The sequence below is a fragment of the Ixodes scapularis genome, unplaced genomic scaffold (assembly GCF_016920785.2).
Source record: "Ixodes scapularis isolate PalLabHiFi unplaced genomic scaffold, ASM1692078v2 PGA_scaffold6__148_contigs__length_123643588, whole genome shotgun sequence".
Lineage (NCBI taxonomy): Eukaryota > Metazoa > Arthropoda > Arachnida > Ixodida > Ixodidae > Ixodes > Ixodes scapularis.
In genome coordinates, this window is record NW_024609881.1 from 21,461,459 (window position 1) to 21,477,102 (window position 15,644).

General features: G+C 47.2%; 1 protein-coding gene across 1 annotated transcript in view; it reads right to left on the reverse strand.

Annotated features, from left to right (window-relative positions):
• LOC8044149 (mitotic spindle assembly checkpoint protein MAD1) overlaps window positions 1–15,644 on the reverse strand; it is a 70,025-nt gene continuing 54,381 nt past the window's right edge. Inside the window, exons 13-16 of the mRNA XM_042294644.1 lie at window positions 13,676–13,697; window positions 9,749–9,959; window positions 1,959–2,149; window positions 1–302 (exon numbers count right to left, since the gene is read on the reverse strand). Coding sequence (XP_042150578.1) covers window positions 120–302; window positions 1,959–2,149; window positions 9,749–9,959; window positions 13,676–13,697 — 607 coding nt within the window. The 3' untranslated portion in view covers window positions 1–119. The remainder of the gene's footprint in view (window positions 303–1,958; window positions 2,150–9,748; window positions 9,960–13,675; window positions 13,698–15,644) is intronic.

Sequence of the window (15,644 nt, forward strand, 5' to 3'; positions counted from 1 at the left end):
TACAAACAAATGAACGGCTGCATTTATTTGAAAATGCAATGCCGTCCAACGAACCACGCGGCGTTCTTCTCCCCTCCTTGCCGGCTTCGTTTCGGCAGCCTTTTGTCGGCAAGGGCTGGTCAGGTAGAGGAAAGTGACTGCCGCGTGGCCGCCTGTGCCGTGCTCCTCTGCGCGAACAGCTCGAGCGTGAGGGCGCTGAGGAACGCCGGAACGCTGTCGTGCTTTGCGAGGTACTCTTCCGCCAGGGAGCTCAGCCGCTTCAGGTAGTCCGTCTCCAAGACGTTCATGCTGCTCTCACCGTTCTGCGCCGGAAAACGTCCCCAGGTGAGATTGGCCAGCGCCGCGTTGCCCGTAACGGATCTCCGACCGCTATGTTCACCATCATACCCAACCCATGACTAAAAAAGTGGTTTCGAACTGGTGCCATAGTTTACCCCTCCGACCGGTCATGCCACCCGTGCGGACTAGCACCGAGCGCTCAAAAAATGGTATTTCCCCGCCCATAAGTTGCGCAGTTGTCGGACCCTCTTGTAAAGGGTTATTTTTATAACGTATAAGTGGAACCTTTCTATAAGTCACACTTTTTATGGTTGAGCGGCAAAACTCTATTCATAAACGCGCGTGTATCGTGATCACAACGTACTATGTACGTGCAAGCGGAAGCCACTTTCATTACTTTCTCCGACGAATCTATCTTTGCCATAAATGCCGATGCGGCCTACAACTGCAAACTGCTGCACACAGCTGCTACATTGCCGCATTTAGATTTACCGTAAAATACCGGACAAGCGCCCACTCAAGATTTGGAGATAATCGCAAAAAAATGGGGGAAAGGCACTTGTCCAGTCATCAATTTTACATATCGATGTGCTGCACATATTTTCTCAGATTTTACTAATTTGGAAATGGGCACTTGGTGTGGAATGTGCGGATGCACGGTATTCTACGGTACATTTTTATGTCGCATGGCACTATGACGTCACGTGACACTGAATTCCCATTGAATTTAGCGGCTTACAACGTACATGAAACACACGCGGGATCCACTGCGAAAGTTCTCTACTAACGACTATCGGCAGAAAAAGATGCATCCAAGTCGCGCCATCGTAAAAAATGCCCTAAAATTAAAAAAAAAAAAACACTTACGATTTATACATTGGTAAATATGGTAGAGCTAAGCTACTAAGTTTAGAGTGAAACAGTAATCAAGTGCAGATACTACTTCACCTGGGGTCCAATTTTGGTCACCGCGACATCTAATTTGCCCCTCCTGGAGCGAGCAAAGGTAGCGTTTGTAGACGGTTCGTCTGCTAATGTAAGCAAAGAATGCGGTTCATCTGCTACGCAGCATCATTCGCAGACGTAATTAAAACAAAACACCATATATCGTCTGCTAACCGACTAGAAAAAAAGTTTAAAGCTTTCAACGAATTGAGAGCAGCGACAAAGTAAGATCAAATGCAGGCTGAAAATGCGATAATCCACTATTTCACTTTGGAAGTTTTGTTCTCCACACTCCAGCGAAATTAGCGGCCACCATCGCACCGCCACCTCTTGCAGTGTCGGTGCTTGGCCGCATTGAGAAAAAATTTTCCTGTCTTAAACTATAAAAAAAAAAAATTAAGACATTTGTAGAAGCAATCACGATCGATAAGTTCATTGCATACACAGTGCCAAAGACGCTTATACTGGCAAGGAATGCTCTCAGTGCGACGACACTCCACAACATTCTTGGCATGGCTGGTTCAGAGCGACCCTTTCGAAGCTTCAAAGTTTAAGAAAGACAGAAATGGAGATCGCCATGGCAAGAGAGAGCGACCAGCCAATCGTCTTGTAAGGTTTTGGTCGTCAGCAAGTAAGTATCTGTTTGTTTCCTGCCAGCGGGCAGGGAAGGCGATGGCACTACTTTGCCAAGATCCAGTGACTTTAGGCATGGCTTCCTTGGGACTACCCCTCACCTGGAAGAGGAGATAGTCGTCGGGCGAGTTGGCATACACGTGGGTGAGCTTGTAGTGTCCCTCCTTGACCACGTCCACCCGGTAGCCCGTGAGCAGGTAGCAGCCTTGCCGGAAGTCCTGGCTGGTCCGGCGGAAGGCCGCCACCAGCCGACGGTTCTTGGCCTCGGCAGACGCCAGCTGGTCCTGCAGGCCTGCGGGCCATAGAGTTCATATAATAATCTAGAGGGAAAGGTCCCCTGCCAATTCTGGCCACTTTGGAGCGGCAAGGCATGGACGCGGACATTGGTGGTCCCAATGGGTGGTTCCAATGGGCCAATATCTCTGGTGATGCCTTAATATATACGAGCGAGCAGAGAAGCATCACCTCTAAGGTCTGTGCCTACGTGGTTATTTTCTAGCATACGAATTTAGTCCTTGAAGACGACCCACACAGCTAGTGTGTGAAGGAAACCTTGGAAACCTCGAGGAAACAAATGAAGGTTTTCTTCTGACAGCCCACTTCATGCCCCTTTATCAGCAAACTGCAAGAGTCAGCCGGGGCTCGCATTGAAGTCGACATATGCCACCAGAGACGCGTGTCCTCTTCGATCTAAGCACGAATGATTTCCGCAATTTTTTCGAGGGTGAACACTTTTTTCTTTCTTAAAAGCTTCATTTCATGGCGACGCAGACGGAATACGAGCAGACGCAGATGCCCAGCATCCAGCGTCTACTTGTATTCCATCGTGCGTTGGTTGCGCGTGCACGCTTGGAGACCACGAGACGTAAAAGTGTCGAGCAGAGAGCTCGCGCTGGAGGTGCGACGATTGAAAAGCTCTCTGCTGCACTTGCCTTGGCAGCGTCCTGTTCACGGTTCAGGATATACAAATATATAGGTGTACACACCGCACGTGTCACGGCTACCAGATGAAGTTCTCTCCTCGCCTTGGTTTAAAGGGACCATGAAGGCAGTTTCGAAGTTTTATTCGACGATTGAAATGGATGTCAGGCACGCCTCAAATACTGTTGACCAAGTTCTAGCCCGAACAGAAGTTTGGGTGCCGCACCAATCGAGCAAACAAGCGCGGTAATAATAGCGCCGGGAACGATGCCTGAGACCCCACCGAGGCGGCGGCAGAAAGGTGAACTAAAGTGCGCCGTCGAAGCGTGACGACAACGGGCTCCACGTCTGGCGATTGGTTCAAACGATAGACGAGCTCTTGGTTTCCATTTCGGTGGTGAGATGTGATGAAAAATTTTTATTTGAACGTTGGGTAATCTATTGAAGTTGTAGTTGGGAATTAATAGGTTTCATACCGTGTATAAAAGCATAATCTGAAGCGATCCCTCCGTTTGTCACTGGTTGAACGCATCCCACACTGCTACCTCGGGCTCGTAGAAAGCATCGAGCAACCATGGACAAAAAAAAAAAAAAAGGTACGAGCGCCGGGGGCGGCAAACTTTTGGTTTTGGTTTCGTGCATCGTCTCGCGTTCGCTTTGCGAACTGGTGTCTCACCAGTCATGCCGCGTTTATGTGCAGTAGTAGGTTGCGCGAAAGGTCGGCTAAAGGCGTGCGGTCGATCAGGCGACGTTAGTTTGCATAAACTGCCGACCGATGCAGCAATGCGCAGCATTTGGTTGCGCGCCGTCGTCTTGCGTAGAGCTGTGGACAGCGGTGTCAGGATTTGTTCGTTGCATTTCCGACCAGAAGACTTTGAGCAGCACCTTCACGTCAACCACAGTCTGGGTAAAAGTGGGGCGGGGAGTCGCTCTGAGGCGGCAACCGAGGAGTTGGTGGTAGGTCTGGGGCGCCCTCGTAAAGCGCCAATCCAGAGTTCTGCGTCCTTAGCAGCATCTCCCGTTCAGTCGGCGTGAGGTCGCTGAACGGGAGCTCAAACTCGTTTGCGAGCGCAGCGCTGTCGTCCATTTCTTCCAGGTGGTCTTCACCATACCTCAGCAAACCTCACTCATGAGGGCCCTCACTCACCCTCACTCACCCTCATCTTCACAGGTGAGGTGAGGGTGAGTGAGGGTGAGTGAGGGCCGTGAGGGCTGTGAGGGCCGTGAGGGCTGTGAGGGCCGTGAGGGCCGTGAGGGCCGTGAGGGCCGTGAGGGCCATGAGGGCGGTGAGGGCGGTAAGGGGTATGAGGGCCATGAGTGCGTGAGGGGCGTGAGGGCGGTGAGTGGCGTGAGGGCCATGAGCGCCGTGAGTGGTGTGAGGGCGGTGAGTGCGTGAGGGGTGTGAGGGCCATGAGCGCGTGGGGGCAGTGACAGGAGAGGCGTGAGGGCCGTGAGGGCGGTGAGTGCATGAGGTGGTGTGAGGGACATTAGTGAGGGCGGTGAGTGCGTGAGGCGCCCTTCAGATCGAGCATCTTTCTCAGCAATTTTGGTGTTAATGGCGGGTTGTTCTTTAGCTTTCCCTAGATCGACACGAATTGCTGAGATCGGGTCCGGCTCGAAATAAGCAAGCAACTCGCAGCAATTCGAATACGTTTGAGGCGGCTGCATTCAATCAGGGACGCAAAATTTTCACGTAATACCTCGTGTCGGTGATGATAACACCGAAAGACTTGGTTTTGGTTTGAAATCGATCGTTTTTTTTTTTGGAAATAAACGGTTTCAGAAAGGTGCATTAGTATTCTTAACGAGATTTAAATGCATAAAAACACGTTTATAACGCGTAATTGTGTCTAAATAGTGCAATAAAAATAAAATTTTATGATGACGATGGCAAATTGCAGCAATTGGTTGCTGCGTGTGATCGCGGGCGGCCCATGTTGCTGGTGTTGCGACGTAAAGTTTCTGGGCGAAATCGCCCCATCTGAAGCTGGCCTGAGTGGCGTGAGGGCCATGAGTGCGTAAGGGGCGTGAGGGCGGTGAGTGGCGTGAGGGGCGGTGAGGGCCGTGAGGGCGGTGAGTGGCGTGAGGGGCGGTGAGGGCCGTGAGGGCGGTGAGGGCGGTGAGGGCGGTGAGGGCGGTGAGTGGCGTGAGGGCCGTGAGGGCGGTGAGGGCTATGACTGCGTGAGGGCCGTGAGTGCGGTGAGGGCCGTGAGTGCGGTGAGGGCCGTGAGGGCCGTGAGGGCGGTGAGAGCGTGAGGGCCGTGAGGTTCAGTGAGGGTGAGTGAAGGGCTGAAGGTGAGTGTGACTGTGAGGGTGAGGATGAGTGAGGGGCTGAAGGTGAGTGTAGCTGTGAGGGTGAGGGTGAGTGAGGGGCTTAGGTGAGTGTGGCTGTGAGGGTGAGGATGAGTGAGGGCGACCTAAAATGCCGACCTCTGGTCTTCACAGACCGCCGTGCACTAGAGCGAACCACGGGAACCACACTGAGTGTGCACTAAATCCTACCGACGCCGACAGTGCTCCTTGACGTCACTTCTCTTTCCACAGGCGAAAAAGGGAAGAAATCTGAATGTTTGTTTCGGTTTCGCGAATTTATTTGCAGGTACAGAAATAAGAGTCACGACGTTCTAGAAAAAATTGTGTGGCATGCCACGACCCCAATGCTTCCGAAAACACCTTCTTTTTAAAAAAAAATTAAATTGCCTTCATGGTTCCTTCAAGTGTTGCAGTACCGGTTTCCCATGCTTCTCCATGAGAAACAGGCTTGCTTTACAGCAATAACTGTTATGGGCTCTTCACACCACTGGAATGACATCCATTTTGATGTAGTTGGCAATGCAGGGCATCCGTCGTCGACGTTGCCAAATCCTTGAAAACAATTGCCCGCCACCTGCTAGAATTGAACCCGGGTTCGCTGCGTGTGAAGCGGGCACATTACCAGTGAGCCATGCCATGGCGCTAATGACCCGCTCTAAACATAGGGTTTTTGTAGTACCCAATGCCCACTGCACGCGCCCTCTGGAAAAAAAAAAGGAGTCTATAAAATATTGTAGAGCCCTTCCACTTCACGTGAAGATGAAGGACCAGCAAAGCTGTTATTTTTACGACGTCTAGGACAATGCCTAGAGGACAACGTCTAGGACAACCTAAAGGACGACGCTTAGAGGATGATGCCGAGGACGACCTCAAGGACAACCTCTCGGACGACTTTTAGGACGACTTCTAGGACGACCTCGAGGACGATGCCTAAAGATGATAACAAGAGATTGGGACCTCACTATCTAATAATGCCAAGGAAGGCTGACTCACACTGGTTACCCCCTCTTTTTATTTTTATTTATTCATACTTTCCACGACCAATGGGGAGTTTTCTGTCAACATTCGCAGACACATTTTTCCCCAGATCCTAGCGCATAACAGCTTCGCTGTAAAATATTGTTGTCGTAGCACTGTCAATGCCATGAACTTGTTTCGGGTGACGTGCTTCCACACGTTCCCTGTCGAAAGAGAAACAAGCATTTGAAACAAGGTGGAACAAAACAAAAGCGTCCGGAACAAAACAGATGTCTATTTTGTTCCGAATACTTTTGTTCACGCACCCCACTGCCCCACACGGTGTGTGAACGCAACACTGATGCCCAACGACTTCACCGTGACGTGCCACAGCTATCGCTGTGACTGTACTGTGGATTCACACGGGACTGCTCAATTTTGTTTATAGTCATTTTCTGGGTGTGCCATGTCATGTAGAACTTGGCACTTGCACTACGCGTGTTGCTTAAGATCTCTGGCGTGGTGATCGAGCCAGCGTCCACCAAGCTGAGAACAGACACCCTGAGCAGAAAGAAGACGCGCCCACATGCTGTAAAAATAAAAAAAATTTTTTTTTTTTTTATTTATTTGTGTTGTTTGGACGGCGGAGACGCTATTGGCCGAGACTACTCGGGCGAGCACCAACGGGACTTTATCTGGTCGATCACGTCGCACCGTTCGCCATGCCCTGTGTCCTCACCTCACCTATATAGTATGCACCTTACATCGTGGCCCCGCCGTTTATATCCGACGCACCCGTCCGTAGGGCTAACAGGAGGGCAGACCACTACCAAACACATCCGAACCAAAACTGAATGACCAGCGAACTCCATCAGTGTCACCTGTCGTGAGCGACATGAACGAAACGCCATGAAACCGCTAGTGTCACTTTGTATAAGTGACTAAAAGCTCGGAGTGCTGAGTTAGCCGTAACAATAAACTAGGGTCATGCAATCTTATTGCTGGTATGCCGGAAACAAACCTTGAGAATTTCTTGATAAAATATACTTGAAATTACCCCTTTTTGAATTGATTTTTTTCCGGGAATAGATCGGGTTGACGGTCATTTTTATTTCATCATTTCAAGTTCCTAAATGCATGCAGCCCTATGAGAATCTGTGGGAAAATTAGAATTAGTTTGTTAAAGCAAGAATTTCGTCAAATTGGGTTTCGTAAAATCGAGTTTCACTTGTAGATATGGACAAGTGTCGCATTGTAGCTTTACCGCAGAGATTGGTACTTGTTTCTTCGAGGCATTTGTCCAAGCAGAGGTCCAAATCATTTTCCAGCATGTCTCTCATGAAAACGTCTTTTGGAACGCCCTTCACATGTCTGGAGCCAATATCACTGTTCAACAGCCAGGCACAGAGCACCGAGTTTGTCGCCGTTTTGCTCGTGTCATTTCTACACTGAACTCGTATGCCTTGACTATCTGCAGAACTAGAGCCACACACCACCTTTGAAACATGCTCTGAGAGAATGGGCAGCACTCAAAAATGATGGCCACAAAGGATACTACAATGTCCTTGCTGCACTGTCGGAACGTGCAGCAGCAACAGCGGCATTGTAAATGCTCGATACGCTTCCTGCCGAACTGGGTGGGACATTCCCAATTTATCGACTGCAGTGCAGCGCGTGTTGTCTACGAAGCGCACGGCACCACAAGCTCCCATTGCCGAGCCGTGCCGATCTCACAATGTCCAATATTTTTTCTATTTTATTTCATTTATGGAAGCTGTTTACCCCTGACAGGGGCTGTGACAAGTATGACGTAGAAATTCACATGATATATACGACAGAATGCAAAAAAAAAAAAACCGAGACAATACTGCCTATTAGGCCTACAATAAGTGTACAACAAACAATAAAAGAAAATCTAAGATTGAAACAATCTACGCTAAGAGAGTACAAAAAATATTGCCACGCATGTCTTCCAGCAAGCGTGCCCGTGGCCAAATGGTTATCGTGCTTTGCTCCCACGCAAAGGGCCGAGGTTCGATGCCTGGGAACGGAAGCACCTTTTTGTTATTTTCTGTAAATCTCACGTCCTGGTAAATTCAAGAAGCCTGTACTGCACAGCACTGACGGAGGACATCAAGATAATAAACCCACTATTTTGACATTTTCGGGAAGGGACGTCACGGACAAAAAAATAAATACAAAAATATTTTGATGGTGAACGTCGAAATAGTCACTGCCAAAACTAAATGCTCGCAAACAGAGTTTGAAGCTCTGAAACGGGGAATACCGTATTTACTCGCACAATGAACGCACTCGCGTAATGAACGCACCCCCCAAGTCGGCTCTCAAAATTTCGACTTTTTTTTTTCACTCGCGTAAAAAACGCACCCCCAACTCCGACGTAAAAATTTTGACCCCCTCCCCCCACGCGCGCGAAATGAACGCACTTTTCTATCCTGCATGGTGCAGCGAGGTTTTTTTTTTGCACGGCGCAGTCTGCACTTTAGTGTTCGCGCGCCGCCGCGCGCAAGGGGGTAAGAAAGAAGCGGAGAAGCGCTCTAGGCCAACAAAACAGCTTGCGAAAGGCGCCAAAAAAAAAAAGAGACTCACCAAACTAAGAGAAAACAAACAAAAAAAATTTTTGTCCTTTTTTTTTTTTTTTGCACAGCGCAGTTTGGTTACGGGGGTCTCGCGCCGCACGCAAGGAGGTAAGAAAGAGGAGCGGAGAAGCCCTCTAAGCAAACGAAACAGCTTGCGAAAGGCAGCAAAAAGAAAGAGGAGAGGAAAAAAAAACCCCACGGAACTGAGAAAAAACAAAGGAAAAAGAGGAGCTTTTTTTTTTCTCTTTTTTTCTTTTTGCACAGTGCAGTTTGGTTACGGAGGGTCGTGCGTCGCGCGCAAGGAGATAAGAAAGATAAGCGGAGAGCCATCGTCTAAGCAACGCCTAAGCAAACAAAACAGCTTGCGAAAGGCGGCAAAAAAAAAAAAAAAACCAAGGAACTAAGAGAAAAAAAAACAGAGGAGTTGTTCTTTTTTTTTTTTTTTTTTTTGCACAGCTTAGTTTGGTTACGGGGTTGGGCGCCGCGCCCAAAGAGATAAGAAGTTACTTCGATTTTTCAGAATAAAAGGTCCGTTCATTATGCGAGTAAATACGGACGCAAAAATTTTTTCTTCGCATAATGAACGCCCCCCTAACTTTGCATCGATTTTTCGGAAAAAAAAGTGCGTTCATTCTGCGAGTAAATACGGTATTTAGCTTCTTAGGACAGCCAACATCATTAAAAAAAAAAGTTATTGATCGATCGGGACCCCAAAGGGTGTGCGGACACCCGTTTGAGAACCATTACAGTAGACGACTACTTCTCATAGATATACATACATTTGATCTTGCAATTACCGCAAAACCTCCGCTCTACTTAAGTGCAGCCCCGGGGTTACCCTATGGATGACACAAATGTACCAGTCTCTTCTCTCGTCGCAAGATGTCGACAAAAAACCGCGATGCACTCGGCCGTAAGCAGATGCAAGTGTGTCCAGCCTCTCCGCTTTCACTCCACTTTCTCCTTGACATTTCTCTCTGAAACCCTAGTTACATACAAATGCGTAATAAGGCGTAACAAGCCTAATCTAATTCCGCCCCTCATTCTGCGCACCTTGCCTCTATCGCAGAGACGAAGCACCTTAAAAGTGTTTTGCTCACTCTTGCGGTCCGGCAGTGATCCATCCTGGTCCAGCCGCAGCTGCACCTGGGCCGTGACGTCCTGAGAGCATCCAAACTCCTCCAGCACCTTCACCCTCGCCCTCAGACGGTCATTCTCCTCCTCGAGGCGAGAGACGGACTCCAGTCGCTCTCGGAATGCGACCTCGAGCGGATTCTCCACAAAGTGGACTATCCGCAGTCCGGATGCACCCTGCGTCGAACCACCAAAGTTCTCATTAATCGTGGAGTCCTCAAGAGGGAAGAAGGTTGGCCAGGCTGATCTGCAGCTAAGAATAAATGCAAAGATAATACCATACTTTCATACACACTGTAGTGATTTCTTACAAAGATGGGACACACCTGGCACCATCTACAGTAAATTCTCAATTGAGCAAACTTTAAGGAACCCAAGGAAATAGTTCAGTGAACTGAAAGTTGACTAAACTAGAATGTGGAAAAGTATAGAGCACAGCATATATCAAGTCAAAAGTGTGAAAGGCAATTTATGGAGTCATGTACAGCGATATATACAAAGTGCATAACAGTTAAGTAACTCCCTTTCTCATTTTGAAAAAAAAAAAAAAATGACCGCATCTCCACGTGGTGAATGATGTTGATTGGGGCGAAGCTCTGGTGGTGCTTGTCTGCGTAGACGCTGAGCCGCGGCATGCCAAGCCTTTCGTTCGTTTTCATCCATGTCAGAAGGAGAATGTGTGGTATGTAACGTGGTTATATACGCATTTGAGCATTTGACCGCAGCGCCCTCTCGTCTATAAACATTGAGCCAATGCATGCAACGTTTAACGCGATTATATACGCATTTGACCGCAGTGCCCTCACCTGTATAGACGTTGAGCAGCTACATGCAACGTTTCATCCATGACATCCCCAGCTCTTGAGTTACTACCACATCTCAGAGCCCCCTACTCGTCCCGCAGTCAAGGCCGAGTGGTTAAGGCTATGGACTAGAAATCCATTGGGGTCTCCCCACACAAATTCGAATCCTGTCGACTGTGCAAAATTTTTTTTTTTTAATCTTTTTTTTTTTTTTTGCTTTACACAAGCACGATCACGAGCACGATCACGAGCACGAGCACCAGCAAGATCGATGTGAGCACGGACGCCGGACGGACAAGGCTAGACCCTAAGGAGCTTTGCCCCTAAAAAACGGACACATCATGTGGTTTGTTTTCGTCTACCGTACTGCCGCTTTGCCCCGGTCTGTTAACGCCAGCGATGATACGCTGCCACTACAGAGGCGGCGGCAGCGGGCGTCGGGTACGCCAGCAGTCCAGAGCAGAAAACTTCGCTGTACTGATTGCAAAAATAATCCTGGGTCCACCGATCAAGTTCATTGAACTGAAATATTCGCTATTCCGAAATTTGTTTTACTTTCAACTCGAACATTTTTGCCTAGAATGCTTAGGAATACTGCTGGGAATTCTTTAAAGTTCGTCCTTCTGAAATATTCGTTAAACCGACGTTTGCTCAATTGAAAATTTACTGTATATCGGATTGCTCACCAGCTTGAGAGAGAGCGCAAAACGAAATCGAAACCGAAGCTGTAGTTCTTCAGATATCCATGAGATGGCACAACGTGTTCCTGTGCACCAAATTCGAATTTTGGCAATGTGTGGAAACCATCGATTAGAGGTTATCAATGGCCAATGGGCATGGTATGGAAAGAGTTACTTGAATACAGTCAAACCCACTTATAACGAACGTGATACTTCCACGAAGAGTCGTTGTTTCATCAGTAGTTCGTTATATTTGGACTCACCATTAAAACATAACAAATGAGGATAATGAAACTTGTATTACTGTTGAACCTCAATTTAACAAAGTCACCGGGACCCGCTAATTACTTCGTTAAATCGGAAACTTCGTAAAATCGAGGAAGGGAGACCTCGCCCATAGGCTGCGCGGGGAATGCAAATTTCTTCATTAAATTGGACAATTCGTAAAATCGGGTTTCGTTAAATCGAGGTTCAACAGTAGTAGTTTCACTCTGCCAGCTCTTTATTTAAAGAAACTGTTTGCACGATTCTAACGCGCAAGCAGATTTAGCTTCCAGATATTCAAGTAAATTGCTGCCGATTCTACCGCACAGGTAAAATAATGAAGATTGACCACATACCTCATAAAACAGATTTTATCAGCCCCACGCCAACACAAAAATAAATGCCGTGCACTAGTCCGACGATGGTTCTCCACTGTCCACAGAGGTAATTAATACTGGCTTTGGACTACAGCGTTTTGAGTGCCGCGCTTCCTGCGCACGTAGGAGTGCTCGGCCGTCGCCTCTGGCAGGGTCGTCTTTTGAACAAGACTTTGCGAGCTCGTCGGGTGGCTGGGATTGCGAGGACACGCAGTGCTGCTCCGTTGTTATCTTTTGTCCCAGCGTGATGCCCTTTTGTTTAAATAAAGCCCCCCCTTGTGGATTTTTTTTTCCCCCATCTTAAAACGACAGACACGAGTCTGTAGACACGAGAGATGTGCATGACACGGATACCAAAATGGCGAACGTAAACAAACTGTCACGACGGTGATGGGGCTAACCAACTTATACCGAGCATTGAGTTTTCCTTGAGTTGAATACAGAGTTTGCAAACATAGAACGAACGAATGCAGAACAGCATGAGAGTTGACTTCCTCTTTCTTCTCTTCTCCTTCCCATGCACGCACAATCGGCAGGCTACGCGACCCGGCAGGGCGTTTTTGCCTTTGTAGTTTTGTTTTCTCCCCTGCCGCACGGCCGTGGAAATGACCTTGAGCATCTCCCGGAGCGCCGCGCCCGGAATGTAGCCTTTCTGATCTTTCTTTTTGTTTTGTTTTCTTCTGAAGCGGACTTTGTGTTGGCTGTAACAGTATGATGCTTTGAAAATCTTTCGTTTTATCTAGACCAATATCAATGTGTAGGGCCTTAAATTTGTATATTTCCTGAAAGCTGGTCGTTATAACCGATAGGTCGTTATATGTGGGATCGTTATAAGTGGGTTTGACTGTAGTTCCGTAAATTAAATCTGTGGGAAGCAAAACATCTTGAATACCATAGTTGCTGCCCCTTCTACTGCGCCCCCCACTACTGCCACACCAAATAAACGAAATCCAGGGGAACTTGTTAAAAACTTAAGATTATTCCCAAGCTTCCATACATCCACTGCTAAGCTCGGTTCATTTTGCTCTATTTATTCACCATAGCCTACAATAGTCTAAGACCAATAAGGGTGACAAGCAAATGACTTGTCTGACATAAAATTAAACCTAGAGTGACGCCGTGATCTCCAGCTATACCCAATGAAAGTGATCTGTAAAACTTTACTTAACACAACAAGAAAAAAACAAACTCGGGACAAGGGACAAGACTGCAACCTATAAAACCTTTTGTTAAATTAAAATATCCCGCCTCCCATCTCGAATTTTAAAAGACAAATAAACACGTCTTATGATACTTGTCTGTACATTGTTGTCCAACATACATTCCTGCATGAGATCAATAGTAGCAATGCAAGATAGATATGGACCCATTCATCAACTTCAGATTCCTTTTCTTGTCACACCACGTGCACGGACACAGATTTACTCTCTGAAGCCGCGCTTTTCCTCCGAGCTTGCAACTGCACTGTGGTAAAGCGAGACTTTCAGGATCGCAGTGTCAGCTCTGCGGGTATTGCTTCTCTGAGGTGCGCCGATGCACAGAGGGAACTGCACTCGAAGGGGCCAACTAACTCACAGCGCTCACGACTTTGCCAACACTTCAAAAGGTGTGGATGTTGAAGTTTGTTCAAAGTGAATATTAAATAGCACACCATTCAAAACTGCAGCTAAAACATTTTAATGTTTGCACGACTTTCCTAAAAATGTACTCTTATGGACGAAGATGGTTTAGCAACCTTAGTTTCGAAAAGAACTTGCGGATCCACTCACCCCATTTTCCGAGTTTTCAAATCTGAAATTAACATTGAAACCACATCAGCATTTCGGGGCACACTCTCTAAGAAATGGTCAGTTCGGCATGCAAACATATCAACTGCATTAGTATCTACTACAGTGGCACACATTGTGTAGTTGGCCAGTATTCTAGCCAAAGCCTAACTTGTCAGTGCTTCACTAGTCAGCCCCCAGTTGCACTACTGTGAGTCACCAGAGCATGTTACTACATTCAAAATTCGAAAGCATGAAACACTTGTTACCAATGCCCCCACCCCGACCCCCAAATTTTGCCCATCTGTCCGTCCGTCTGTGCATCTTCTGCAAATATTAGCAGACAAATTGCTGTCACATGATCTAAACTCCGCTAAACACAGCACTCATCCCATGTGTTTCTCTACGTCCTTGTGTTTTTGCGCTGTTTCCATGATGAACACTAATTCAGTTTCTCTTCAAAATTTAGCCACAAAATTGATGTCACGTGACTTCCACACCAATTTAGTTCCCCTGCTAAGTTTAGTGAGACAACTGAAACACATGGCCTTTGTACCAAATCAGTTTCCCTCTTAAATACTGCATTTCATGCAGTGTACAAGTTGGGAGATAAAGGTTGCTTTCAATTGTTTGGTTCATGGTGACCTGCGATCATTTGGAGATACTGGCGACTCTCGCAGATAACCCGCTGATTATTTTCGCATGTTGGTAGTTCCTATGCTTTTGCTTATGTTCCTTTCAATATTCATCCGGGTGAATTGTTTCATAGCTTTGCGTTGGCTATGCTGCATCATATAGACCCTGTTTTGAAAGCGCCGGAAAGAGGCGCTGTTCACAATTTATATCCCCGCAAAGTTCTGGCCAAATGAGAGGGCAAACAATCCCCAACACGGCACTGCTTCTTGTAACATTCATAAAATATTTTATGACCACTTCTCCAGCTGGTTAGCTAAAGAACCGGTTAGCGAGAGATTCGTTGGAGATTTTTCATTCCACCTGTAAGAACACCGATTCATATGTTGAATAGCAGAACAAATGAACCTCACTAAACCCAAAACTTTGTGGTTTACGTGGAACTTTATCGTCCCGAGAATTGGGACATCAACAGGCTCTGAAATCTTGTTGAAATGAAGCGACCGGAAGTCGATTGGGAGCCAAGAGACGGCTGGTGTTTGTAAAGAGTAAAAGCGTCTATACTGTTCCTTATTGACACAGAACGTGTTTTATTGGCCGATTTTCACGCAGTCCCGTAACGTTTGGCTGTAACAGCCAGCCGTAGCCGCCGGCTGTAACGAAAAACCGACGCAGAAAAGCGTTACGCTCATGGGGAACAGTATACTAAGCAGACTTCAGTCCCCCGGCAGGATTTGAACTTTGAACTCGCCACCTGGAGATTATGAACCAAGTACAGTCTAAGCTTGTTATAACAGACCTTTATTTTGACCGAGATTTCGGTGTGTTGTAAGAGGAGTATGCTGTATGCAGGTATGAAGTTGAGTCGATGGTCTGTAGAGGAAAACCAAACAAACTTCACAAATTGTTTTTTTATATCCAAGTGTCTGTTGTAACGAGGTTAGACTGTACTCTGCGACTGAGCTATCCAGGGTCAATGGTCGGAGCACACAAAAGCAAACCCTTTGGCGTGGCACGCAAAGGGGCGGTCATGCATTTCACGGCCTTTCCTGTCATGCTGCGCTGTCTCACGGCATGTGCTGGAAGCGAATGCAAATCTTCGGTAGGCAGTGCCATTCGGACGCCATTTCCTTCTCCTCATATAGGCCTATGGCACGCTCTGTGCTCACCAGTCTTCGTTAACATGATCAAGCTTGTATAATTTTTCTTTCTCAATTTGCCCGTGAAAGTGTATAAAAAAAAGTGTGCTTTTTATTTGTTATGTCGGAAAGAGATGAATGCACTTATTTTGTTTTAGTGTGCTGAATGATGTAGGACACTGTGCGACACTGTTAGGGCA